The following is a 21512-nucleotide window of genomic DNA, read 5'->3' as shown; positions in this document are numbered from 1 at the left end:
TTGCAGTCGGTTCTTTAAAAATGTGTATTTGAAGAAAAGGTCAAGTTAGATCACTGCTGATGAGTAGTAGCAGTCCAGGTATTGGTACATACCACCTTCACCTCTTGAGACATGGCAGAAATACCCAGGCATTTAAGGTATCTCTTTAAGGGAGTTCACTTCGTGTTGCTCTGGGCTTTCTGTCCTTCCCATGGACTTCTCTAGCTCCTGAAGCTGCCCCACATCTGCCCAGACAGTAGCACTCAAGGTTCCAGTCTGGTGTGGGGGCTCACCCCCAACCCTTATCCTGCCTTCTGGCCTAGAGACCTACCTGGCAGGAGGCTGGAGGCCTGTCCAGCTGTGCCTCCCCAGCCCTGCTGTTTGCGTGAGGGGCTCTGGTTCCCCATCTCCTGGACTTGCTAATTGTGCCTAGAAGGGGTTATTTTTTGGTTGGTAGGTTTTGGATACCGGGGTGGGAGGGCAAAACCCTGTCTTACTCCCTTTGGGAATCTCCAGTCATCCCCCAGCCCCCCCCCCTACTTCTAGCTGTCTTGGGAGGCACCTGGCTTTGGGGTTCTGGGTTTTGGGGAATGTAGCAATGATGAGGGATGCCATGCATTGGAAGGAAAAAGGAAAAGGAAGCAGGGCTCGCTCTGGCCAACACTAGCCCATGTCAAATCAGGTAATCTGAGCAGAGGGGTAGACAGTTTGCCCCAGACTTCATGCCGTAAGCGGTGAAGGGGATAGGGGGTGGCTCTGCCCACCCCAGGGAGGCCCCTGGGATCGGAGGCTGAGACTGGTAAATTGGTTCCAAGGAGCCCAGGGCTCTGCAAAGAAGACAGCCTTCAATCCAGATGGGGACTAGTTGGGGGGGGGGTCTGGCAGTGAGCCCCCCCACCCAGCTTTCATGCAGGAGTTACAAGTTGTCACTTCCTTGATCAGGGGCATGTCCAGCTGGCTGACTGGAGTCTGCTCCCCCAAATATGACATAAAAAAATGCTGAGTGACACATAGGGCTCCAATTAACACTTTTCTGGGGGGGGATAACTTCCAGCGCTTGGAGGCTGAAGGCTGGTTCCTCTAGTGCAGGGGAGGGGGGTGACCCTGGATCCAGGAGGCAGACAAGGGGTGAGGAGGGGATACCCAGAGGGCCAAAGGAGTTATCACCCCTTCTGAGATGCTACCAACCGTCTGGCTTCCTGTGGGGGTGGTGCTGCCCAGGCTAATACAGTCGGACGCTAGGCAGAGACCCCAGGGGACCCTCAGCCTGTCCAGCTGTCCTACCCAGTAGGACTCCCTGGTGAGGCCCCCCCGCATCCATCACGTCTGGGCTGCACCTCCAGTTTCCCTGCTCTCCTGGGCTCTGGTAGGGGCTCCAGGGTCCCCTCCAGGGTCCTCCTGGCCTACCGTCTCGTCCCGGGCTTCATCCCCACAGCCCGGGCCCTCGCCCAGCTCCAGGATTGTGGGCAGGTGGCCCTGCTTGGGGCAGCGCTTGCGCAGACTGAGCAGGAAGGGCTGGGGCAGCGAGAAGATGTCCACGTTGTTGCCCAGGTCGATCCACGTGACGCTGGGGAACTTACTGGGGTCCTTGAGGGCATCCGTGAGGTCACGCAGCAGGGCCCGCGTCAGCCGGTTGCCGTTGAGCGCCAGCGTGGTCAGCCGGGGCAGTGTGCTGAGCGCCGGCAGCAGCTGCAGGACCATGTCGTCCGTGAGGCCTGTGAAGCCCAGCTCCACGCTATCCACCTGTTCCCCGCAGCGCTGCAGGTAGCTGGTGACCCGCTCCAGGTCACGAGAGGTCAGCGGGATGCCTGACAGGTCCACCGTGTTGTCCTGAGGGCTGCCAGCCAGGACGGCCTTGAGGCTGAAGGGGAGACAGGATAGCAGGGCTCAAGTGAGCGGGCAGCAGTGGTGGTCCCCACAGGCTGCCCCCCAAGGGTGGCAGAGGACCATCCTCTGCCAGACAGAGGCGCCTTAGGGAGAGCCCTCCAGATAGCAGGTGGTGTGGGTGCAGGGGCCCTGAGCTCGGTGGGAGCTGCTGTCCACTCCCTTCCACTCCCTACCACCCTCCACCCCTCGTTCTTCCTTCCCCCACCCTTGCTCTGGAGCCCCCAGGAGCCCTGAGGCTCCAACCTGGGAAGGAGCTGGCGGGGAGGGGCTGTCACCCTCAGCAGCCCTGGGATCACACCCTGGACCTCCTGTTGGCTCTGCGGGAGCCTAAAACAGGAAGAGCTGGGGAAGCGGTCAGCAGAGGGAATGCAAGTGCGAAGGCCCTGAGGCTGGTGGAGTGCAGGTGTCCGAGCAGCAGCAAGGCCAGTGTGGCAGCCTCTGGGTTTCACTCAGCGGGACAGGAAGCCCCCCGGGGGCAGCGAGGCTTCTGAATGAAGAATGGCCTGAGTGTGCCTGTGTGCTGGGAAGAGTCCCCTGGGTCCCAGCAGCTTCCCCATCCTGAAGGACCAGCTCACACATTTATTTCCTGGCGTTCCAGGCTCCGTGGGTCCTGTCCTGTCCCCGCATGTGGGCCCTGCCCTCAGCCCAGATGGAGCCCTCCAACCCCCCCGGTTGCCTGTCCTCTACCTGGAAGGGTCCCGGGATCCCCCTTCCTCTCCGGGCTGGGGAGGGGCGGGCGGGAGGCGGGGGCCACAGCTCTTCCTTCTCACGGTGGGGCTGTGCTTCCCCCACCGTCTCTGCCCCAGGATTCCTGAGAAATTCCCTCCGCCTCTGCTAACCCACAGCTTCTGTGTCCTGGTGCCCTCTGCTCCCACTGTACAGGGGATACAACCTGAGGGTCCTCACTGCTGCACGAGGACGTGGCCGGGGCTGGGGCCCCTGGGAGACATCAGGAGAGCTGGGGGCTGGCCGAGTGCCCCACTCAGCGCCACCAGGAACCCGCAACTGTCCGAGGGGCGCACACTCCCAGCCCCACCCCATAGACCAGGGCCGGCCGCCGGCACCTCGCAGGGCTCAGGCCCGCCTGGAATGCCCCCTGCCCCGGCTGCTCGCCCCCAGCCCCAAATCCTTCATCTCGCCTCCTCCAGGCAGGCTTGCCCTCCCCACTGCGCCAGGAGGGGGGACCCCATGTACCCAGCACACACAGCTGGCCTGAGCTGCCCCGTGGGAGGAGGCTGGGCGGGGGCAGGGCAGACCCGCCTCAGGTGACCTCCGGCCACTCACCAGGCCTGCGGCTTCCTCTTCACCAGCCCGCGGTGCCGCCTCCACTGGGAGTGGGGGCTGAGGTGGTAGGTCAGCTGCCGGCACAGCTTCTCCATGGCACCCAGCGCGTCGCCCTCCTGCAAGAGGCAACCACAGGCAGCAGGTCCCTGAGTCGCTGGAGCGGGTGAGGGGCCCAGGCCCCCACCTCCCGCTCCCCACCTCTGCGGGACGAGCCCGGCACCCCCGGGGCTACGCTGGCCCAAGTTGGCCACCCTGGGCAGGGAGCAGGGGTTGCAGACTGATCTGCACAATGGTTCTAGTTTCTGTGATTGGTTGCTATCACTTTTTTTTTTTTTTTTTTTAAAGAGAGATTTCTGTAAAAGTCTGGATTCCAGGTGATGTGACGGTTGAGCCCTTAGCCAGAGTTCACCACGGTCCCTACCTGTCCTGGACGCCCAGAGCTGTCCTGATTGCTCCCTTGACAAACACCCACTGGGCACTTGCTCTAGGAGTGGAGGATTCAACCACGAGCAAATGTCCACACGGCAAAGAGGAAAGTGAAACACCTTCTGCCCACATCAGCAGTGGGAAAATCAAAGAATGAAAAGCCAAGTTTTTCCCAGCCCAGTTCACTCATCTCCCGCCTGGCCCATCAGCATTTGAGCTTGAGACCCTGGGTGTCATGGCCTGACTTGTGTCCCTCCAAATTGTTAAACTAAAACCTAATCCCCAGTGATCCCTCAGAACGAGGCTGCCTTTGGAGACAGAGCGTCCAAAGAGGAAAGGAAAGGAAAGACGAGGTCACTGGGGTGGCCCTAATCCCGTGTGACTGGTGGCCTCCTGAGAAGGGCTGACAACAGATGTGCACAGGGACGTGGATGGTGGGCGGGAACATGTGAGGACACAGGGAGAGAGCGGCCGTCTGCAAGCCGAGGAGAGAGGCCTCAGGAGAAACCCACCCTGCCGACGCCTTCATCACCAGCCTCAGAACTGTGAGAAGATTTCTGCTGTCTAAGAGCTATGTGTCCCGGCGGCCCCAGCAAACACATACACGGGGTTAAAGGTGCAGCAGAGATTGTAGGGACTGCAACTGTCCCAAGAGAAGTCAGTTCAACAGAGTCCTCGAGGCCCTGGAAACTGAGTGGCCCAGACCGTGTGCGCCCCCCCCCGCCAGATGGCTCAGGGCCAAGGGCCGAGGCCAGGAGTGCCAGGCTCCAATGCAAACCCACTTGCAGACAGCGGCTCGATGTGCTGAGGTCAACCATCACCCAAGCCCGTGCTGAGCAAGACGCCCGGCACAGCCCGGGTACTCAGTGAAGGCCAGCTTGGTCACCCCCGTCGGCATCATCACTCTGCCAGGGCAGAGGCAGCACACAGGGCCCCCCCACCCCTCCCTGTCCTACTTTGCAAGGTTCCAGTTACCTGTGGTCAACCTCAGTCAGAAAACACTGAACGGAGGATTCCAGAAATACATAGCTCATAAGTTCAAAACTGTGCTTCTCTGAGTAGTGTGATGAAAGCTCCTGCTGTCCCACTCCGTCCTGGCCAGGACATAAATCGCCCCTTTGTCCAGAGTATCCCGCCCGTTAGCACAGGAAAAACAGTGTTCACAGGGGTTGCTACTATCTGCAGCTTCAAAGCATCCACTGGAGGTCTTGGAATGCAGCCCTCTGGATAAGGTGGGAAATACTATATTGAGTAGTTAAGAGCATGGACTTGAAGCCAAACTCCATGGATTCAAATTCTTGCTTTGTCACCTCCTGTGTAACCTTGGGCAAGTCACTTGACCTCTCTGTGCCGCTGATCCTCATCTGTGAAGGATAAACAGGATGGGGGAGTGACCAGCAGCACATGAGGCCACGTGGAGTTTGAGGGGCCTATGGGACCTCCAGCTGGGAGAGACGACTGGATTTATGGGGCTGGGGCTCAGGATAGGTCTGGGCTGGACACACTGACAAGCATCTGACTAAACCCCTTGGCCAGGGAATGAGCAGGGTGGGAAGGCAGGGGCAACAGCCAAACAGCAGAGGGGCAGGGGAGGACGCACTGGACAGATGGAGGAGAAAGCGGAGCCATGGGCACCAAGGAGAAGGACCAGGCAGCCCACGCAGGCCACTGGGACTCCATCGAGGTGGGGCTGGCCAGCAGGGGCTCAGGGAGCAGTGGTACAGTACTGGCGAAGGCCGACTTTGGAGGCCAAAGGGAGAAGGGACAGGGTTGGCACATCTCAAGACACAGATCTGCACTTGAGACCCTCGCACGCCAGAATCACCTAGAGTGAACACCGGGCCTGGGCCACCCCCAGCGACAGATGTGCAGCTTGGGCACGGGAGAGTTTTAAAGCTACCCCAGGTGATTCCCCTGTCACCAGATGGACTATCTATCTTCATTCCTTCCTCCCTCCCTTCCAAGTTGTATCTTTTTAAATTAAAAAAAGTTTTGTTTTGTTTTGTTTTGCTTTTCAGGGCCACAGGTGCAGCATATGGAGGTTCCCAGGCTAGGGATGGAATTGGAGCTGCAGCTGCCAGCCTACGCCACAGCACAGAAACACAGGGTCCCAGCCACGGCTGTGACCTACACCACAGCTCATGGCAACGCTGGACCCTTAACCCACTGGCAAGGCCAGGGATCAAACCCAAGTCCTCATGAATACTAGTTGGGTTCGTTTCCGCTGAGCCACAACAGCAGTTCTTAAAATGTTTTCATTTTTTAAAACGGCTGAACCCAAGGCATATGGAAATTCCTGGGCTAGGAACTGAGTCGGAGCTGCAACTGTGACCTATACCACAGCCGTGGTAACGCCAGATACTTTAACTCACTGCACCGGGCCAAGGATCGAACCTGCGCCCCTGCAGCAACCCCTCCTGCTGCAATCGGATTCTTAACCCACTGCACCACAGCAGGAACTCCAAGTGGACACACTTCAAAGAAAAAAAGGACCAGTGGGTGGGATGCGGTGGTGGGCCCAGCATCACTCCTGGGACCACCCGGACAGGTGACCAGCTTCCCAAAGCTGAGAAATGAGCTCCTCCTCACCACTTCCTAGGGATTCCAAAATCGTGGGTCCCAGTCTCTCCCTCTGCCCTCCCCCCCACTCCCGGAGGTGAAAAACAGGAAAAGAGGCTGCGGAGCAGCCGCCGCAGTGCACCGGCACTGCCACCAGGGGGCAGCCGCGCGCAGGGCGAGACCCGGGACTGACCCGTTTCCTCCTCTACTAAACAGGGACAGAAGATGCGGTCGCTTAACAGAGCAGGCTTGGGACCAAACGTGGGCGAAGGTCCTCAGCTGTGAGGGCTTGCCTGGACTAAACGGCGAACATGTATCCAGTTATATTCTCGTCCCCTGCATGAGCTCATCACAATCCTGTAACTCACAGCCATGGAACAGATGCTCCTCTAACACAGCGCTACAAATGCGAGGACGGAGGTACCAGGAAGCGGAGGCGATGGCATCAGGGTCAAACCTCCCAGGGGCTCTGAGGTTGGGCTCCGCCCTGCCCTCGGCTGGTAACATCTCCCGAAGGTTAGTTCAAGGTGCCTCTCTCATGGGCAACAAGAAAAGCCTCAAGCCAGCCCACCCAAGTGTTCCCACCTCCATCAGTTTGGAAGCCTCCCCTACGGCTCCTGCTGCAGGAATGGGAGGAAGCAGGACGGGCCCGGGGGTGGAGGAGGAGGAAGGGGAGAGAGGAGGCCGGGGGGATGCTGGTCCCTCTCCTCTTGTTCTGAAAGCCACAACGCCCGCAGTCCTTCTGCACCACCAGACCCCGCTCCCAAGCCACAGCTGATTGGGCCAGAAGCGGCCAGTGGAATCCCAACTTGAGACGAGACACATCCCGACTTTTGGGGGCTACACCCTGACAAATCCACTCGGGAGCCACGTGGCTGGGATGAGGGGACGGGAAGTGAGGCAGGGGGCACGGTGCGGGGGATGTCTGTGCTGCTGTCCGAGGTTCTAGTGCCTCTTCCAGGCGCGGCTGCCTCTGGGCCCCACAGCCCCCACAGGGTGGGAAGGAGAAATCTTCCAGGCCTCAGGCCGCCCGCGTGGGCTTCTGTTACTTGCAACAGAGGCTTAACCCACACCGGACGCTCCAAGGCAGTTATGGAATCTGCTCCCAGCAGCTCTTCCTTCCACCCGTGGGAAAGGAAGGGGGGTGGGGTGAGTCGGGGTGACTCGGCACCTGCCCAGTGCCCCTGGCCGGAGGCCCTGGAGACCCTGCCTGAGGGACTCGCTGACCCATCGGGAGCCGTGCTCACAGCCGACCTGCAGGCCCCTGGGGCGGGTGTGTCCCTCCGACGGACCCCTGCCGTTCACCCCGCAGGACTCAAGCAAGCACAGCCTCCACTGCTCTGCACCGAGGCATGTGGGTTTTCTGCTGAGCCCTCTCCATCCACTCCCAGTTCTCCCCGCTGTGAAGGCTGAGCTCTAACAGCACCCGAACCTGCGCCTCCAGCTTCCAGCCGTGCCAGCTACGGGGCAGGAGAGAAAAGGCCAGGATTAACTCTTCGCATTCCCTCCACGATAGCCCCATGGACGCTGGGCCCTGGGTACCTCCCTCCACACTGCTCAGGGCTGCTTGGGCCATCAACAGATGACAGCAGTTGTGACAATACAGGATGTCTGAGCCTGGCTCATAGAGAACACTGTGACTTCTCCCTTGTTCTCTAGGGTCACCCCCGCTGGGATAAGCCAGCTGCCCCGAGGTGGGGAAGCTCAAGCAGTCCTGTGGCCGGGTCCTGGGGCGCAGAGCTGGGGCCTCCTGCCAACAACCATGAGCTGCGTCGTCCTGGAAGCCCGTCCTGCAAAGCCCGGTCCAGCCTTCAGGTATGCGCGGCCACTGTCAGAGCCCCAAACCACAACTGCCCACGCCGCTCCTGATCTCCTGACCTATGGAGGCAGTACAAGGACGAACATCTGTGGTTCTGGGGTGCTTTTTTTTTGCAGCAGTAGAGAGTATAACGCGGTTCCGAGGGAGGCGTTCTCCTGAGGGCTCCAGCAATGCAGCTTCTACCCCCGGCTTCTCCCACGGTGACAACATCCTGCTGCGAGTCTTTGGGTGTCTCAGCGGCCCCAGTCTGTTCCCTTTACCCTGCCCACCACCCCGGAAATATTTCCTTATTAAACCCTCTTAAAAATTCACAATGGGGGTTCCCGGCATGGCTCAGTGGGTTAAGGATCTGGCGTTGCCATGAGCTGTGGTGCAGGTCGTAGATGCGGCTCGGATCCCGTGTTGCTGTGGCTGTGGTGTAGGCCGGCGGGCTACAGCTCCGATTCGACCCTTAAACTGGGAACCTCCATATGCCGTGGGTATGGCCCTAGAAAAGACAAAAAGACAAAAAAAATCAAAATAATAAACTTCCCTCTAGATGACCTGTGCTGATGTGGGCTGGGGGGGCGAGCTCTGGGGGTCAGGGTAGTGACTTAGGGAAATCCTGGCGGAAACAGGGTGGCTTTTGAGCTGCAGACATAGGTCCAGGATTCATCAGTACACAGTCCTGGGCGGGATGGGGTTTTGCCTGTTCCCCCTCTTCAGGCAGGCACGGCACCCGCCCCCCTTCTAGGGCCTTGGTGCACACCCAGCAGGGATGCAGGGAACAGCTTCTGGTAGGTTGGGAAAATAGGCAGGACTCATTCCCAGCAGGGGGAAGGGGTACCTCCAGGAGACGACAGGAAGGCTATGACCTTCGTCCCATCTAACAGAGAGGGGAGGACCCTCCCAACAGCGGGTGCCTGTCTACCACCTCTTGGCTCACACGTGCCCTGATGTGAAATCCTCAGATCAAAGAGGGCAGAGCAGCAGGTCACGGCCGGCCCTGAGCCGGCTCACACAGCAGGAGTGCGCTCAGGGGCTGCCCCATCACCGGCCTGGGGACCATGTAGCTGGACCTCCCGCTCTGGCCTCAGCCACAGCTGGGAGAGTCCTTCCCAAGGGCCTCTCCTGCCTCATGGCCTTGGGATGGGAGGACGCTGGCTGGGCCCTGGGCCTCCAGCAGGGCGGAGCCCCTGCTGGCTGCCTCTGGAAATCTGGGCCGGACGCCAGCCTGCTGACTTCCAAGACCCCGAGCCCACAGGGGCCGCGGCCTCAGGCCATGTCTTCCTTGCCTCCGTGTCCCACAACTGACCTGCTAGGTCTGAGCACCCTGCCTGGCACGTGGCTGGTGCCAACAGCCTGGTTACACCTCGGCTTCTGTGCGTGGGACGCTTAGCCATGCCAGACACACACCCATGCTGCCTGTAAATCACCTCCCTGACCTCCCAGATTGGCCCTAGAGGAGAGGGTGGGGCTGTGCCCGCCTCAGAGTCGGGAAGACAAAGTTCAGCCTGCTCAGCGATCTGAGCGAGCGGCACCCCTGCACCGACCGAGTGTTTGCACCTCCCCACCCCACCCGTGTGAGGGTGTCTAAGGGGGGCCTTTGGGGGCGCTGAGGATCAGACGAGGTCGTGAGGGTTATAAGAAGGGGCCAGGGTGCTAGTTCCCTTTCTTTCTGCCACGTGAGGCCACAAGGAGAAGGCGGCTGGCTGTCTACACGCCAGGAAGGGGGCCCTCATGGGAACCCGACTGGGCTAACACCCTGATCTGGACCTGCGGCCTCCAGAACTATGAGCGGTAAGAGCCTGTGGTTTACAAGCCACCCAGTCGGTGGTAATTTCATACAGTAGCCTGAGGAAAACCACCTACAACCAGTGCTCAGCCCCCCCGACCAGTACAGGACTCCTCTGCCCACCCCTTGCTTCAGCCCCGGCCCGCCTCCCGGGGTCAACACGGGCAGTGGGCACCTGCGTGGAGGGAGGCAGGCGCTGGGGCTGCTCCCTGTGAGCCCATGGAGCACTGACGAGCCAGCGGTCTACCCCTGGGCATCAGCCTGCACTGCCCAGCACCTGGCCCAAACCACACCTGTCCTTACCTGGGCATGTCACTTCCCCACCTGAACTTTGTCTTTCTCAGCTTAAGACGAACATAAAAATACTCCTCTCCTACTAGCTGCTTTGAGCGCCCTGAATCTGTCACCCCTCACACCCGTAGGCAACTAAGTCCCTGCTCTAGAAAGGGCAGGGGTCTGGCACCTGCCAGGCCTCCAGTGGTCAGGCCTCAGCTCCCCCTGCAGCCAGGTGTGACCTGAATGAGACGCTCCCATCGGTCCCCTGAGGCTCCTGCATCAGTTCTTCCTCCCCAGGCCTTGGGGCTCCCAGTCACCCACCCTCACTACTGTCACCCAGCATCCCTGCTTCTGCCGCCTCCCTCCACCTGGCCCCCCTCACCCCAGGGTCCCAGCCCACGGCCAGTCCCCACACCTTGGAGTCTTGGCACCAGAGAGCCCGAAGCCAGAGGGAAGGCCTAGTCCAAGCCCCAGACAGCAGCGCCGCGCAGGGCAAGGTCCCAGCCCCTGGGGGGCCAGGGTGGGGTGAGCTCGGAAACCACCTCTTGCTTTGAGCCTAGATCCTGCTCCGGCCTCCAGACCCTTCCTTCCCGCTACAAGGGAGCACATCTTTTGAAAGCTGACGGAAATTGAGGGATGGGAGAGAAGAAACCAAGACAGAGAGAAAAGCCCAAGTGTGGTGCTGCCCCATCCTGGCCCTCCCCTCCTGCCCAGCCTGGGCCGGGAGCCAAAAGGAAGGGCTGGCAGCCGCCGGAGGGTCGGGCAGGAAGTGGACAGGGGTAAAGCAGGGGCTGGAAGATGACACTCAGCCTCGAGAGGAAGACCTGGGGAGGAGTGGGGATGGGGCAAACAGCAGCTTGCTGGGCCACGGCTACCCGTGGACAGCACCTTAGTGCAAAGAAGTCAGAGCCCATCTCTAGGGCCCCCTATCCTGCACCCATGCCCTCGGCCGGTGGGCAGAGACAGGCTGGATCTGAGCTATGTCCTGTCTCCCCCACCCTGCCCCCTCTGAACAACCTACACAACTCAAAAGGGCTGGCTACTCAGCTCCAAGCCTACAGAAAAGAGGAACTTTCCATTTCTCAAGGGCCGCTCAAATGGGGATTGTGTGAAAGACTGATTTTTACATGTTGACAATGGATCTAGATTTAATACACCCCGTGAGCCAAATAAGACCAATCCTGAGGGTGCCAACATGCAGCCACAGACGCTGGGCCTGGGGCACGGTGGGCACGGGACTGCCCAAGGAGCCTGGGCAGCACTGACCTGTCCCCCATCCCGCGCGCTGGGCCGTTTTGCCCAGGAAGGTGCCTGCCTCCCACCCAGCCCCAGCTGGCCCAGATCACAGCTGCCCTACCGGCTTGGGGCAGTGGATGTAGCGGGCCAGGCTGATGATGAGGTCGTGTGTGATGGGGTCCACCAGGTTCCGGAAGCTGGCGTAGCGGTACAGAACGTCATCCAGCGAGGTCGACTCCATGCCCAGGTCCTGCAAGAGTGAAGGACGCCCAGGGGTCAGCCAGGCCCCGCAACCTAAAGGTCACCCGACATGACCAGAGCAGCCCCTGGGGGCGGCTCAGCCTCCTGCAGAGCCCTGCACGGAGAGCCTCTACAGAACTGGCTCGGGGGGCCAGGCAAGCCCCCCGCAGAGCCAGCGCTCCCAAGACAGCCCCCAGCCATCTCCTGTCCAGTCCCCCAGGATGAAGCCAAGGAGGAGGAGGAGGCTGGCCACCTGCTGGAGGCTGCTTCTCCATCCAGGACAAAATCTGCTAACAGCAGGATCGTAAAACTCCTCTGCTTTGTGACAGGACCACATAGTGCTATTTATTTCTTTTCTCTTGCATCGGAGCTCATTTTCACTGCTGCTTTTATAAAGGATGTGACCTCAGGGTTCTATTATCTCGCGGGGGATGTGAGGTCTCTGGGTTGTGAGAAGCTGCCAGGCTCCCAGAAGAAAACCCCATCAGGCCTCCTTAGTGTCAGCTGGGGTCTTCCTAAGAGGAGGGGAGGGAGCATGGAGGCAGGGCACACAGAGTGGGGCAGGGGCTCCCCAAGTCTGGGGAGGGATAAAGCTAGGAGGCACGACCATTAGCAGAGACCCCTGCCCATCAGCAAGGGACCCCACAGGCTTGGCCAAGAGTGGTGCCCGTCAGAGTCCTGATTCCAAGGGCCGTACTCCAAATGTTCTAGACTAAGACCGCAAGATTCTTGTCCAACCCCGGGAAAGGGACAGCACCCCCCCCAAACATGACTAAGCTTGAATGTGAGCTTCATACATTTAATTGCTTTAGAGAAGTAAAGAAAGACGGTTTCCTGCCCAGAGTGTTGGATTAAACATGCCCTCTGCATCTGGAAGAGCTTAGGTATGGCTGGTTTTTGTTGGCTTTGCCCATGACATGAAGAAGCTCCAGGGTACAGGGATGGAACCTGTACCATAGCAGTGACCACACCACGTCCTTAACCTATTGAGCCACCAGGGAGCTCCTTGGGTATGCCCTGACTCTTCTCAAACCACCTCCCTGGTTTCTGTTGTCCTTGGTGGAAGCTGTGGTTTCCCCGAGCTTGGGGCCTGGCACAGAGCAGGAAGGAACAAGAGCATCCCTCCTGGGGACCCCCGCACCCTAGGTGCCCTGGGACCCCAAGCTGCACATGTGCTGCCCCATCACAGCCCAGGAGGAGGGCTTCCAGCACAGGTTCCCAGGGTCCAGCGACCTGGGTACAGGGAACATGGGATGACAGATGAACCCCAGCTGGCACTGGCTCCCTGTCATTTGGGTGAGTTATCCTGAACTTTTCCAAGTGCCTTTCCCATGCGATTCTTAGAAATCCCTGAAAGCAGGCAGGCTGGGCCTCATTCCTCCCAATTTACAGTGGAGGGAACTGAGGCCCAGAGCCGCTGAGTTTTTTAAACTGTCAGAATCTCAGGGATGGACTGTAGGACTGGTGACCACAGTCAGCCCTGCTGCTGCTGTGTTGGGAGCCGTGAAGGGAGCAGATCCTAAAAGTTCTCATCACGAGGAAGAAAACATTATTTTTCTAACTACATGAGATGATGAATGTTAACTAAACATGTAATTAGTATTACTGTTGCTGCAAATATTATTGGAATCTTTGTAGATCAAGGCTTTATGCTGTACACCTGAAACTTTGTGCTCTGTGTCAGTTGTATCTCGATAACACTGAAAGAAAAATAAATCACACGTAACAAAGATGTTTAAAAAAGAATTTCAGGAGTTCCCATCGTGGCGCAGTGGTTAACGAATGTGACTAGGAACCATGAGGTTGCGGGTTCGATCCCTGCCCTTGCTCAGTGGGTTAAGGATCCGGCGTTGCTGTGAGTTGTGGTGTAGGTTGCAGACACGGCTCGGATCTGGCGTTGCTCTGGCTCTGGCGTAGGCTGGCAGCTACAGCTCCGATTGGACCCCTAGCCTGGGAACCTCCACATGCCACGGGAGTGGCCCAAGAAATGGCAGAAAGACAAAAATAAATAAATAAATAAATAAATAAGAATTTTAGGCAGAGTCGGGGGCTTCTACCTGGGCCGGAGCTGCGATGGTTGTGTGGCAGGCTGCTGCCCTGTGGTTTGGCAAAGGAAAAAATAGCTTTGCTGGCATGCCTGGAGGGGCCTCAGGAGCCCATGCCCCCGGCAGGGTCCCACCCGTGATGGTTCTGGGAGCTTTGGCCCCTACCCGCCCTCTGCCCCTGTTGGAAGGAATGGGTCTCAAGCTCTGCTGAGGGCACCGAGGGGCCAGTCTCAGGCTCTGTTTCCATTGGGCAGGAATGAGCCTCGGGGACAGGGGCCGTGTCCTGGGCCAGGTTCTCTGGCTGCCGATGTGGGTGAGGGGGGCTTCAGAGTGCCGGCCAGCGCAGTCCAAGGCCCAGGGCCTCTGCAGAACTGGGGCAACCCTGCTGTGGGCTTCTGTCCCCAGTCCGCTAGTCCGGACCCTCAGCCAGAGGGAGCCACCTGTGCCACTTCATCTGCTTCCTGTAAAATAGGGACGGTGACTGTCCATCACGGGGAGGTGGGGGGGTGGCAAGAGGAATCAGCTGGTGTCACAGGTGAAGCCCTGGCAGGGAAGAGAATCGCCTGTGGGCTCCCCTCTCCCGTGTGCCCCCACCCCGCCCCAGGCAGAGGTTCCTGACTTCTTTTTGGATCCCAGCCCATTAGAGAACGCAACCAAAGCAGTGACCTCTCTCTCTTTTTTTTTCTTTTGTCTGTCTTTTTTTAGGGCTGCACTTGTGGCATATGGAGGTTCCCAGGCTAGGAGTAGAATAGGAGCTGCAGCTGCCAGCCTACACCACAGCCACAGCAATACTGGATCCAAGCCTCTGCGACCTACACCACAGCTCACGGCAATGCTGGATCCTTGACCCGGTGAGCGAGGCCAGGGATAGAACCCGCAACTTCATGGATCCTAGTCAGATCCGTTTCTGCTGTGCCACGATGGAAACTCCAGTGACCTCTCTTTAGGAAAGCCCAGGAGTTGGGGCAGCGCAGGAAGCATGGCATACAGACCATGCTGGCCTCATGGTCAGCAGGGTGTGTCAGGGCCGTGGGGACACAAGCTGTTTCCCGAGCAAAGTGCAAACATCGGCACTGCACCCTGTGTGGTAGGAGGGGCTGGGAAGGCAGGAAGGGGACTCAGAAAATGTGTGGGTGCTCTTCCCTCTGGGGGTCTGTTTCCCCACCTGTGAAATGGGCAGGTGGGGAAACAGCAGTCACCAAACCGTGTTCGAGATCTCGGGGCTGACAGCGCCAAGAGAGAGGCCCGAGGAGTGGGCAAGGCTTGGGGCCCAGCTCATGTTTGAAAACATAGCTCTGTTGTCAAAGAAAAGCCTGAAGCCCCTGGACTGGGTGGCTGTGTGGTTTCTTGGGTTCCTACCCGCCCGCCCCATCTTCCCACAGTGCTCCTCTCCAGGCCAGTAGAGGCCATCCCATCCCACGAGGACCAAGAAAACCTGGCTGCTAACCCAGGGCACTGGGCAGGTGGGGAAGGTGACACTGTCCTTTCCTGAAGCCAGGTCCCTGTCCTTGCCGTCACTCTGGGCACCCAGCCTGCCCACAGTGCTCCATTGCTCTGGTGGCCGTTGTCTGCGGTCAAGTCATTGCTTCTGGGGAGGGGGCACGGGGTGGGAGGAAGGAGGGGATGGGGAGGGTCTCCCCAGGAAGCAGGCGTGGCCCTGCTCATGGGTAACTGTGAGTCATGGCCGCCACCTGCCTGTGAATTCCAGCTGGGGTGGGGCTCCCCAAGGTCGCAGGGCTCCAGCTTGCCGAGGAGTGGTGACAGGGAAAACCAGACGGGGAGTGGGGAGAGGCTTCCGTACTTTTCACGTTGTAGTTCTTTACGTTGAACCCACCTCGGACCACAGAATGCTTGTGTGGCTTTAGGACACCTCTCATGCCCCAGGACCTTAGGCCACTTCCGGCGTCCTCAGTGCCCTCTGCATGTCTTCCACCAAAAACCCATTTACTGGGGACAAGTGTGTCACGACTGCAGTGATGTGACCCATGTGCCCAAGAGGGACCAGAAGGCTGCATGTGGGGCAGGGGTGGGGGGAGTGGAAGAATAAAGTCCATAGCGCCACGCTCCCCCCACCCCCGCCGACCCAGGCCCCCGGCACAGCCTTGGCCCTGGAGGTGCTGGCCCACCTTGCCAATTCTGGGCAGTGGGAAGGATCCTAGCTTCCTCATTATGAATCTAAATGGCATCCCCTCCAGGAAGTGCTCATGCAGACGGGTCCCCTCAGGAAACTTGGGACTGTTAGCAGCTGTGCACTAGTCACCACAGTGGGCAGCTTGGCAGGTACAGTGTCACTGGCGTGGGACCAAGGGGGTCAAGGGCCAGCATGTAACCACCATGTAACTTGAGCTTGCAGAACCAGGTTTGGGGATTCACTCCAGCAGGAAGAGAGATGATGGGCTAAGGGTGAGGGGTACGCTTTCGGAAAATGAGCAGGAGGGGGAGGGAGTGAGATGCACGGCGGGTTCAGGGTGAGTAGACGCAAACAACCACATTTAGAATAGACAAAAAACAAGGTCCTGCTGTGCAGCACAGGGAACTGTATCCAACCTCCCGGGATAAACCATAATGGAAAAGAATATAAAAAAACAATGTATATATATGTATGACCGAGTCACTTCGCTGTACAGCAGAAACTGGCACAACATTAAATCAACGAGCGAGCGGGGATTCGCATAGGAAGGTTCCAAGGGCATTTCTCAGAGTGTGGAGGTGGCCCTGCGGGCCCTTTCAGGGGCTCTACGAGGCCTGCTTTTTCAAGGACATATAGGCGTGATGCTACACGTTCTCTGCGGACTTCAACCACAACCACCTGTGGCAAGAGATGGAGGGCAGGAGCCACAGACGGGGGATGCCAGCTCTCTCCTACCATGCCCACCACACACCAAAGGGGTCCACAAAACCGAAACCGTGCCACTCTTCTCGCTATATTTTTTCTTTTGGAAAATATAGTTATTTTCCTAAAAATTATTTCTTTCACACACAAGATTATGAACTTTATTTATTTATTTACATTTTGCTTGTTAGGGCCGCACCTGCGGCCTATGGAGGCTCTCAGGCTAGGGGTCGAATCAGAGCTGTAGCCGCCGGCCTACACCAGAGCCACAGCGATGTAGGGTCTGAGCTGCGTCTGCGGCCGACACCACAGCTCACGGCCGCGCCGGATCCCCGACCTACTGACTGAGGCCAGGGATCGCACCCGCATTCTCATGGATACCCGTTGGATTCGTTTCTGCTGCACCACAGTGGGAACTCCAAGATTATTAACTTTAATTTCATGACTCAGAAGTCTTTTTGTTTTGACTTCTTACACAGTCAACAGCATTTATTAGATGTGACTCCCATGGAGAAAACCTCTTTGAGGTTCTCAAAGAGAACTTTAGGGTATAAAGGGTCCTCAAAAAATTAAAAATAGAACTACCATACAACCCTGCAACCCCACTTTCCGGGTATGTACCCAAAGGAAATGAGATACGTGTGCCCCCATGGTCAGTGCAGCATGTTCACAGCAGCAAGACACTGAAACCAGCCAAGTGTCCATCAACAGATGACCAGCTGCAGCAGACGTGGTCTCTACACCACGGGACGCTGTTCGGCCGTGAGAAAGCAGGAACTCCGCCACGTGCAACAACATGGATGCACCTGGAGGACGTCGTGCTAAGTGGGATGAGTTGGGCAGAGAAAGACAAACACTGTGTGATTTCACTTATAGGTTAAACATAAAAGGAACCGAACTCAAGAAACAGAGTGGCTGGGGGCTGGAGGTGGGGGAAAGGGAGATGCTGTTTCTGGGTACATACTCCCCTAATTTCTCTTTCTCATCTTTCATTGCTGGTGTATAGAAATGCCGTCAGTTTCTGTGTATTAATTTTGTACGCTGCGACTTTGCCAAATTCTTGGATGAGCTCTCACAGTTTTCTGGTAGAGTCTTTAGGATTCTCTAGGTACAGTATCATGTCATCTGCAAATAGTGATAGTTTTACTTCTTCCTTTCCAATTTGGATTCCTTTTATCTCTTTTACTTCTCCGATTGCTGTGGCTAGAACTTCCAAAACTATGTTGAAGAGTAGTGGCGAGAGCGGGCATCCTTGTCTCGTTGAGAATGACATTCGCCGTGGGTGTGTCATAGATGGCCTTTATCATGTTGAGGTGGGTTCCCTCTAGGCCCACTCTCTGAAGGGTTTTTATCAGAAATGGGTGTTGGATTTTGTCAAAGGCTCTTTCTGCATCTACTGAGAGGATAACCGGGTTTTTATTCTTCCGTTTGTTTGTGTGGTGTATGACACCGAAGGATTTGCGGATATTGAAGAACCCTTGCATCCCTGGGATAAATCCCACTTGATCATGATGTACAATCCTTTTAATGTATGGTTGGATCTGGGTACATACTTCAACTAGAAGATAAATCGGTCCTAGAGACTAATTACAGCCATTAGAGACAACAAAACTATTATAAACATCCAACTGGCTGAGATTGGACCTTAATTGTTACCAGCACTAGAAAAAATGATATTTTGTGACAAGAGAGTGGTATTGGCTAAAGCTACAATAGCAACCATACTGCAACATAAACATATAAAATCACTACATTATGAGCCTCAAACCACGTTATATGTCCACTGTATCTCCATTTTATTTTTTTTTAATTTTTTCTTTTTAGGGCCACACCCGTGGCACATGGAGGTTCCCAGGCTAGGGGTCAAATCGGAGCTACAGCTGCTGGCTTACACCACAGCCACAGCAACATAGGATCTGAGCCGCGTCTGTGACCTATATCACAGCTTGTGGCAATGCCAGATCCTTAACCCACTGAGCGAGGTCAGGGATCGAACCTGCAACCTCATGGTTCCTAGTCAGATTCGTTTCCGCTGCGCCACAACAGGAACTCCGTATCTCCATTTTTAAAAGAGATACAGAGTTCCCGTTGTGGCTCAGCAGGTTAAGAGCCTGACATAGTGTCTGTGAGGATGCAGGTTCAATCCCTGGTCTCACTCAGTGGGTTAAGGATCCAGCATTGCTACAAGCTGCAGCATAGGCCACAGATACGGCTCCAATTCAGCTCCTAGCCCGGGAACTTCCACATGCTGTAGCTATAAAAGAGAAAAAAAAGAGAGATAAAAATGTACAAAGAGGTATCTTGATACTGAAAACAGTTTGAGAACCACGGGGTTAGAAGAATGGGAGAGGGGGGCTTTCCTGAGGGCAGGGGGCCAGTCTAGGAGCCCGGCAGCCCTGGGAAGGGTTTCCTGCCCAAGGCCTTTCCTTCATGTCCCACTCGACACAGAACTCTCGCTCTTCCCTCTCCCATTACTTGACCCTCAGGGAGGCGCCCTGTTGATGCAGGTGTAGTTTTAGTGGGGGTGGGGGGTCCGGGAGGGGATGCGCAGCCCATGCCCAGAGCTTGACATCAATCCCAGGGCGGCATCTGAGGGGACAGAACAGGACCTAGGCAGTAGTTGGTGTTGGAGGGTCCTTGGGGCCTTTTGTCACTTGCTTGCCTGCCCGCCCGCTCCTCCCCTTCTTGGCCTTTGTGGGTATACTTGGAGGTTTTATTATTATTATTATTTCCCTTTTTTTATAGGGCCGCACCCAAGGCATATGAAGCTCCCAGGCTAGGGGTTGAACTGGAGCTGTAGCTGCTGGCCTACACCACAGCCACAGCAATGCAGGATCCCAGCTGTGTCCGTGACCTACACCACAGCTCACAGCAATACCGGATCCTTAATCCACTGAGCCAGGCCAGGGATCAAAGCCGCATCCTCATGGATACTGGTCAGGTTGGTAATCTGCTGAGCCATGATGGGAATTAACTGGAGGTTTTAGATGCAGGTTTGTGGGGTTTTTTGCTTTGTTTTTAATGTTGAAGCTACTCTGCCGATGGTGATGAACTCTGGCCCTTTGCATTCAGGTTTGGACACAGATTTGCAAGTCACCGGGACTGAGCTGGGGCCACACCCCAGCCCTTCCCTGGAGCTGCTCCACGCCTGTATCTCGTGCCCTGTGCTGCCAGAGAACTTCATTCAGAACAAGTTTTCGCTCGAAGGGAATACAGGGGTGGTTAGTTTCCGAGCTCTAATCTGGAAAAATCCTTTACGTTAACGTCACGCTTGAAGGCAACCCGGCCAGAGAGAAAGTCCCTCCAAAATGCCGGCAGCTGACTCTGAGGCCACTTGATTTTTGGGTCCTTACTGATTTTTCTGCCCTTTCATCCAGAGGATTGTCTTTGCCACTAACCTCTAGCTGCCTCTCCTGTGCGGTCCCAGCGCACTGCCCTTCTAGGAACGTCAGTGCAGCGCTCAGGGGAGCCTGAAGAGGAACTGATGCCTTTCAGCAATCTCTCAAGGTCACCACAAGGGCATCCCTTCGTGACACCCCCCCAAACTCCTAACATCCCTTCCTTGTATCTCTCCCATGACTCCAACTGTCCCTCAATTTCTCATCTCCACCCTGCAAACCCTCACAGGACCCAGCCCTTCCTTCCTAATACAAACTGTATGAACTTTCCTGGTTTATTCGGTTCCTAGATCAAACCACTCCCAACCCCACCCCAATCAGAAAATGACAAGAGCTGATGAGGCTGTGCAGCAAGTGGAGCTGGTGTGCATTGCTGGTGGGGATGGAAAGTGGTGCAGCTGCGTGGAGAACACTACGGCAATTCCTCAAGAAAGTAAAAAGAGAATTATCTTAGGACGCAGCACCTCCGATTCTGGGTACATACCCCAAAGAACTGAAGGCAGGGTCTCCAACAGATAGTTCTACCCTTATGTTCACAGCAGTATTATTCACAAAAATGGCCAAAAGGTGGAAAGAACCCAAGTGTCCATCATCTTCTACAGATAAATGGAATGTGGTCTATGTAGACAATGGGAATATTATTCAGCCATGAAAAGGAAGAAAAGCAGACACGTGCTACACTGCAGATGAGCCTTGAGTACATTACCCCAAAGGAAAGAAATCAGGCACAAAAGGATGAGTCCACTCAAAGGAGGTACCCAGAGGAGTCAAGTCCACAGAGTCATGTGGTGGTTGCCAGGGGCTTCGGGCGAGAGGGCTGGGCAGCTGTGGTTTAATGGGCATTGTTGTAAATGTTGTTTAAAGTTTCAGTTTTCCAAGATGAGAAAGTTCTGGAAACGGATGGTGGTGACGGTTGCACAGCAATGTGAATGTACCTAACAATAGTGAACACTAAAAACAGTTAAGATGGTAAATTTCATGTGACGCGATGTGTATTCTGCAACAACTTTTACTTATTTGTTTATATTTTTATGGCTGCATCTGAGGCATATGAAAGTTCCCGGGCCCAGGATTGGATCCAGATGCAACAACGCTGGATCCTTTAACCCACTGTGCTGGGCCAGAGGTCAAACCCTTGTCTCCTCAGCGACCTGGGATGCTGTAGTTGGATTTTTTTTTTTTTTTTTTTTTTTGTCTTTTTAGGGCCGTACCCGCGGCATATGGAGGTCCCCAGGGTAGGGGTCCAATTGGAGCTACAGCTGCCTGTCTACACCACAGCCACCAGGGATCCAAGCTTCATCTGCGACCTACATTACAGTTCACCACAACGCCGGATCCTTAACCCACTGAGTGAGGCCAGGGATCGAACCTATGTCCCCATGGATGCTAGCCGGGTTCATTAACCACTCAGCTGAGACGGGAACTCCTGCAGTTGGATTCTTCACCTACTGTGCCACAGTGGGAACTCCAGCAACAATCTTTTAAAAAAGGTCCAGAGACCCAGTTGGGCAAACACTTTGCTGAGACGGGTGGGAGCAGAAGAAGGGGTCATGTGCACCTGGCCTTTTTGTCTGCCTGTCACACGTGGTTATTAAGATTTTTTACCATCATGTGTCCAGTCGCGGGCATTTTCTTTGAATTTACCTTCCAGTGCGGGGCCTTTCATCCACAAGCATGGACCTTATCACAGCCTAGCTCTTCACTAGCAAAGTCGACGCTGGCTCTCGGGGTCTCCATGGGTGTATCTGCTCTCGTG

At 56.4% G+C, this 21512-nt stretch overlaps 1 protein-coding gene across 1 annotated transcript in view; it reads right to left on the bottom strand.

Moving 5' to 3' along the window:
* The window catches only part of LRRC75A (leucine rich repeat containing 75A), a 37804-nt gene continuing 16298 nt past the window's right edge, over window positions 7–21512 (bottom strand). The window contains exons 2-4 of the mRNA XM_003358299.4: window positions 11362–11490; window positions 3151–3266; window positions 7–1840 (exon numbers count right to left, since the gene is read on the bottom strand). Coding sequence (XP_003358347.2) covers window positions 1300–1840; window positions 3151–3266; window positions 11362–11490 — 786 coding nt within the window. The 3' untranslated portion in view covers window positions 7–1299. The remainder of the gene's footprint in view (window positions 1841–3150; window positions 3267–11361; window positions 11491–21512) is intronic.

The sequence above is a fragment of the Sus scrofa genome, chromosome 12 (assembly GCF_000003025.6).
Source record: "Sus scrofa isolate TJ Tabasco breed Duroc chromosome 12, Sscrofa11.1, whole genome shotgun sequence".
In the NCBI taxonomy this organism is placed as follows: domain Eukaryota; kingdom Metazoa; phylum Chordata; class Mammalia; order Artiodactyla; family Suidae; genus Sus; species Sus scrofa.
Note: the sequence above shows the minus strand (reverse complement) of the source record. Positions and strands in the feature narration are given on the sequence as shown.